The 6,890-nt window shown below is 45.3% G+C and overlaps 1 protein-coding gene across 1 annotated transcript in view; it reads left to right on the top strand.

Annotated features, from left to right (window-relative positions):
- The first annotated feature begins 1,993 nt into the window (after positions 1–1,993).
- The window catches only part of LOC123129688 (uncharacterized), a 7,325-nt gene continuing 2,428 nt past the window's right edge, over positions 1,994–6,890 (top strand). The window contains exon 1 of the mRNA XM_044549753.1: positions 1,994–2,704. Within this exon, the coding sequence (XP_044405688.1) occupies positions 2,124–2,704 (581 nt within the window). The 5' untranslated portion in view covers positions 1,994–2,123. The remainder of the gene's footprint in view (positions 2,705–6,890) is intronic.

The following is a 6,890-nucleotide window of genomic DNA, read 5'->3' as shown; positions in this document are numbered from 1 at the left end:
ATACTGTACTAATACTAATACTAATACAATACTAATACTAATTACTAATTACTAATTACTGGTCACTGTACTAATACTAATACTATACTAATACTAATACTAATACTAATACTATATAATAGTAATAGTAGTAATAATCATATAATAGTAATAATTATTATTATTATTATATAATTATATAATTATAATTTTTTTAATAATAAAGCAAGGTGCGTTTCGCCAAGTTTTTCATCCGTTCATCGCTGAAAAGATTATTTTTTTATCCGAGATGGTACTAAATTCTTATGCGTTTGTCTGCTAGAAAAAGAATTATCATACGTGGGCTACATGGTGTGGCCCAACGAAGTCAGCCCACTTATTTTTCTGCCAGGCAGATGGGAAAATTCTATTTTCCGCACTGGACGACAAAGAGTCGAAATTTCGTAGAGGACAACCAATAATGGGCTGGCCGATTTTTCTTTTTTTCTGTGTTTTACTTCTATTTTTATTCTCCTTTCCTGATCTCATTTTTCATTTCCAAGTTTATTTTTCTTTTATAATTTATTTGATAAACTAAAAATTCTCAAAAAAAGTTCAAAAGTAGAAAAAACAAATTTTGGAAAATGGTAAGAATTCCAATTTTTTTTGCTATTTTGAAAATTATTTAGAACTTGCAAAAAGTTTCCCATTTTTTCAAAAAAATTTATTGTTTTTAAAACTTGTTCGAGATTTCTAAAAATAAAATGTTATTTAAAAAAATTCGAAAAATATTCTTGTTTTGGTGAAATTTTTTTAATGAAAAATAATGTTCATGTATAAAATATACATATTTTATAAATATCTTATGAATTTTCAACAGATGTTCCCATTTTAGAAAGATGTTCACAAATTCAAATAATGTTCATGTTTTTATAAAATAGTTGGTGTTTTCCGAAAATGTTTGTGAATTTTAAAAGATGTTCTCTTTAATATTTTGTTCGCATTTTTTCAAAAGTGTACTTAATTTTTAAAAAGTTGTTCAGGATTTTTTTTTCATGTTTCCTAAAATATTCAGAAAATTCATACCTTAAAATCCCCTCGGTTGAAGGGATTGAAAGGAAGAGTAGATTGAATAACTATGGGCCTTCTCTGGCATATGATGACGTAACAAAACTCTTAAATACCCTCAATCATTGCATGGAAAAATAGTGGATTGATTTCTTCACACGGCGAAACCGGAAAGCTAAATGTTCCATTTTTGTGTGCACACGGGATTTTGCTTGCACATATAATTGTCACTGATTTTAAATGCGTACTATTTTATCTTCCGTTGCAATGCATGGGAGAAGGTGCGTTTCTCTGATTCTTTAATCCGTTCATCCATGTAATAATTTTTTATTTTTCTCTACTATTAAAGGTGATACTATAATTGTTTTTGAGGCATTTCAAAGGCGATACTTTGATAAAACTGCATAGGGTACACTGGGCCAGATACACAGCACTGTGCAGGCCCAGTAGGGATTCTGGGCCAAGGGCCGTGTCGATGTGCGTGTGCTTGAATTAAAGCAGAAAAAAAAGGGTGGATGGACACGCTGCAGACCAGCTCGGCTAGACTAGCGGATGTGAATAAGCTCGGCACCGGGTGGAATTCCTCCGACGATACCATCCTGAACCCCAGTCATAAGGCTGATGAGTAACTTAGACTACTGTCATGCATATGACACTAGTCTAAATTACTACTTTCATAATGCCAAGTAATATAATAATAGTATTATAGATTGCTTTATTTATTAGCTTTTAGACTCATTTTATCTTGAAAAGCGTTATGTTACAGTAACATATTATGTTACCATTTCTCATTAATTTACTTGCCACATAAGCAGAATTTTTTCGAAGTGCGCTCCGTTGTCCGCGGGTGCGAGCCAGCCACGTACTATCAAAGATTACCCAAAATCGCGGGCGAAATCTAAGGTATCGCGGATCTGAAACCGCCGCACGATTTGCATGGCTCAGTCAATAGCGGGAGATCGGGCGATTGCGACATTCTTTCCTTAATCGCCGCGGCAAAAATCTCGGCCGCGATTCCCTCTCGCCCGTGGTTTTAATCTATGATCTGTACTACTCGCTAGTCGCTATTCCATTCGCCGTGCCGGTGGAGGCTCGTCATGGCCAGGATACGGACGGGTCGATCCCTGCGCCGGCGGCGGCGGTCATCCCCCAGCGACGACCGGATGAGTGCCCTCCCCGACGACCTCCTGCTCCTCGTCCTGCGCCGTCTCGACGCCCGCTCGGCGCTCGGCACCGCGCTGCTGTCGACGCGCTGGGCCCGTCTCCACCGCGAGCTCCCCGTCCTCGACTTCCGGGTCGGCAGCATGCTCCCGCCGCGCTACCACAGACTGGTCCTTCTCCTTGACGACATGGACATAAAGGGGGCTTATCTTCGGTTCAAAAGAAGGTGCGAGCTCATGCCAAAAGTCAGGAGGTACGAGCGCGGTGCCATGCGCGCACTAAGCCGCTCCATCGAGAGCTTCTTGGACGACGAGGTCGTCCGAGGAGTTCGCCGTAGCGTGAGCAGGCTGAGGCTCGAGTTCTTCATCAACCACAACCCCGGCTGCATGAACAGGCTGATCGCCAAGTCCATCGACGATTGGGGGGTCAGCGACCTGGAGGCTGTCGCCAAGCCGATCTACTTCGAAGATTCCATCCACACCTTCCCCAGCCACGGCCTCTGCCACGATCCTCGCGCGTCGTGTTAGAAGTTAATCTAGTCAATGTATGATTTAATTAATTGTTGATCATGCTCATGTGTTGATGCATGTTTGACTCCTGCCATGTGAGCCTGATGTAAGGTACATGCACATGTCGTGCATTGTGTGAGAGGACATGACACTGTGTGTCATGGCTGTCCATGCTTAGATCAGGAGCAGTACATTGTGAGTTGATGTGCTGCAGAGTTGTTAGGAGGAGTGGAGTGGGTCTCTGCTATGTAATAAGCTGAACCTTGCATTGGTTGCAAGTAGCACAGAGCATTCGTTGCTGAAAAAGAAAAAAAAAAGAAGGGCATTTGTTGCCTGGAACCACAACTCGTGCGTGCCTCCTCTGACTTTCCTCCTTGCTCTGCTTCTCCTTTAGTTTCAACAAACACTTCGTGTGCGTGTGTAACCACAGAGAGAAGAGAGATCGAGGGACCTGTGACCAACATTTGGCCTCAGAGCTAGATTCGGCGGCGGCGGCGGCGCCGATGGCCACGACGCTGGAGGGGCTGCAGAAGGCCCTGGAGGATGCGCTGGCCGAGATAAACGCGATGCGGCTGGAGGTGGAGGCGACCAAGGCGGAGTTGGCGGCGGAGAAAGAGAAGCTGGGGACTGTGGTACCGGTGGCGACGGCGCTGCCGGTGAGGTCCCGGGCGCCCATCAACTACCCACAGCTCACACGCAGCAACTACACGCTCTGGGCGATGCAGATGCGTGTGGCGATGCAGTCGGCGGGAGTTTGGGCGGCGACGAGCTCCGAGGACGTCGACCACGAGATGGACCGCGACGCCCTCCTCGCCATCTATCAGGGGGTGCCGGAAGATGTCCTGGCGTCCCTCGGTGGCAAGGACACGGCGAAGCAGGCGTGGGAGGCGATCAAGGTCGTGAACGTCGGCCATGACCGCGTTCGTGAGACGAACCTGCAGACCTTGCGGAAGGCGTTCGAAGCTTTGGAGATGGAGGACACAGAGGCGGTGGACGCGTTCGCGACGAGGCTGAACAGGATGGTGTCGTCCATCCGAGCGCTCGGCGACGAGGTTAAGGAGCTGACGGTGGTCCAGAAAATTCTCCAAGCTGCGCCGGCGAGGTTTATGCACTTGGTAACCTCGCTGGAGCAGTGTGTCGACTTGAAGACGCTCACCGTCGAGGACCTGTTTGGCCGGTTCAAGGCGCACGAGGAGCGCGTGCGTATGCGCTTCGGCAGTCCCGTCGACGGGCAGCATCTAATGTTGTCCATCAAGCAGTGGGAGGCATGGTCGTCGAGGAAGTCGAGCGGCGGTGCTGAAACCTCTAGCAGCGGCGGAAAAAGTGATGGCGGTAGTAGTCGCGGCGCCAACCGCGGCAAGGCTGCAGAGAAGCCACCACAAGCTGCAAAAGGTGAGAAAAAGAAAAAGAAATTCAAGTGTTATAATTGTGGTGAAAGAGGCCATTTCTCAAACGCATGTCCTAATCCAAAGAAAAAGAAAGAAACGGCGTTAGTAGCTGAGGTGCATGATGAGGATCCTGCTTTGTTACTTGCCAGTACATTCGTTGTAGTGCAAGATAATGAAGAAGAGGAGAGAGTGTTTCTGCAAGAGGTGAATGTGAAACCAAAATTAGGAGATAATGCAGGAGAAGAATCAGATAAGTGGTACCTTGATACAGGTGCAAGCAATCATATGACAGGGTCGATTGAGAAATTCACTGAACTGGACAAAACCATTGTTGGGGCTGTCAGGTTTGGAGATGGGTCTGTTGTGGAAATTGCTGGAAGAGGTACAGTGCTCATCCTTGCACGTAATGGTGGTCACAGAGGCCTGACTGATGTATACTACATTCCCAAGCTCCGTAGCAACATCATCAGTCTCGGACAGATGGAGGAGCACGGCTGTAAAGTTGTTCTGGAAGAAGGTTTCCTCAGGATCTTTGATAGAGATCGATTTCTGTTAATGAAAGTACCAAGAGGGAGGAATAGATTGTATACCATAAATCTGAAGATGGGCACTCCTGTGTGTCTGCTTGCATCAGTTGCAGACAGGGCCTGGTTATGGCATGCTCGGTTTGGGCATCTGAACTTTGAAGCACTCAAGTCTCTAGCTCAACATGACATGGTGAAAGGATTGCCGCTTGTTAATCATGTTGGACAAGTGTGTGATGGCTGCTTGATTGGCAAGCAGAAACGTGCATCCTTCCCCAAACAAACATCTTACAGAGCAACTGAAAAATTATCTCTTGTCCATGCAGACCTCTGTGGTCCAATAACACCTTGTACACCTGCTGGGAACAAGTATTTTCTGCTGATGGTTGATGACTTTAGCCGGTATATGTGGCTGGTCCTGATAAAGTCAAAAGATCAAGCTTTCAGTGCATTCAAGAAGATCAAAGTTTCAGCAGAATTGCAAGTAGGCAGCAAACTAAAAATGTTGCGTACTGATCGAGGGGGTGAGTTCACCTCGAATGAGTTCAATGTCTTCTGTGAAGAAAGAGGCATTGCAAGGCAACTCACTGCACCATACACACCTCAACAAAATGGAGTGGTTGAGCGAAGAAATCAAACAATTGTGGCAATGGCTCGAAGTTTGCTAAAGAGTCAGGGAATGCCAGGGGTGTTTTGGGGGGAAGCAGTGATGACGGCTGTTTATTTGTTGAACAGATCGCCCACCAAAAGTGTCATTGGAAAGACACCGTATGAAGCTTGGCGTGACCGGAAACCGAGTGTTGAGCACTTGCGTACATTTGGATGTACAGCTCATGTGAAGGTGACTGGACCGTCAGGTGGGAAACTTGCTGATAGGAGTATACCCACGGTGTTTATCGGCTATGAGCAGGGCACAAAAGCATACAGATTGTACGATCCAACATCAAAGAGAATTTGTGTCTCACGTGATGTGGTGTTTGAGGAAGGAAGAAGATGGGACTGGAACACTGCTAGTTTGCCCAGACATGGTGATATTGAAGAATACTTTGTGGTACACATTGAACCAGAAGTAGAAAATTCCACCTCTGTTGCTCCAGTACAGATTCAAATTGAAGAACACGCAGCTCGGACACCAGGATCAGGGGGTATGGGAACTCCAGGAAATTCAGCTGTGTTGGCTGATGCAGGAAGCATAGCCACAAATCAAAGTAGTGTGGCAGAAATGCCTGAATCTACTCAATTTGAAACTCCGCAAAGTGCATTGAGAATGCGTTCTCTTGATGAATTGTATGATGAGACATCTCCAAGCTGGACTCCTATTGATATGGATCATGTCCAGCAGCTAGAATTGTGCATGCTCGGAGAAGATGAACCAACACATCATACTGAAGCCTTAAAGCATGAATCATGGAAGGCTGCAATGAAAGATGAATTAAAATCAATTGAAGACAATGAAACTTGGGAATTAACCACACTTCCGGCTGGTGCTCGTCCTATTGGTCTGAAGTGGGTTTTTAAACTCAAGAAAGATGCTGCAGGAAATACCATTCGCCACAAGGCACGACTGGTGGCTAAAGGGTATGTGCAACGACGAGGAATTGATTTTGATGAGGTGTTCGCACCGGTAGCAAGGCTGGAAACAGTACGGCTACTCATTGCAGTTGCAGCTCAGGAAGGATGGGAGATACATCATTTAGATGTGAAATCTGCTTTCCTAAATGGGGAGTTAGAGGAGGAAGTCTATGTGGTGCAGACTCTAGGCTTTGAGCAGAAGGAAAGTGAAGAGAAAGTATTCAAGCTAAGAAAAGCTTTGTATGGGTTGAGGCAAGCACCTAGAGCATGGAACATTAAGTTAGACAGAAGCTTGATCTCATTAGGATTTGTTCGAAGTCCACTTGAACATGCTGTCTATGTGAGAAGCTCTGGAGGTGCTCGGCTACTAGTTGGAGTATATGTCGATGATCTGGTGGTCACCGGCTCAAACATTGATGAAGTGAAAAAATTCAAGAAACAAATGCTTGATTTGTTCAGCATGAGTGATCTAGGATTGTTGTCTTACTATTTGGGAATAGAAGTTAAGCAATCAGAAGAAGGCATCAAGTTGAGCCAGACATCATATGCATCAAAAATACTGGAGAAAACTGGTATGCTGCAGAGCAATACTTGTCAAGTTCCCATGGAGCAAAGGCTAAAGCTAAGAAAATCTGGAGAAGGCAAGAAGGTGGATGCAACATACTACAGAAGTGTTGTGGGAAGCCTTCGATACTTGGTGAATACCAGAC

The sequence above is a fragment of the Triticum aestivum genome, chromosome 6A (assembly GCF_018294505.1).
Source record: "Triticum aestivum cultivar Chinese Spring chromosome 6A, IWGSC CS RefSeq v2.1, whole genome shotgun sequence".
Classification (NCBI taxonomy): Eukaryota; Viridiplantae; Streptophyta; class Magnoliopsida; order Poales; family Poaceae; genus Triticum; species Triticum aestivum.
This window is presented reverse-complemented; position numbering and strand designations above follow the sequence as displayed.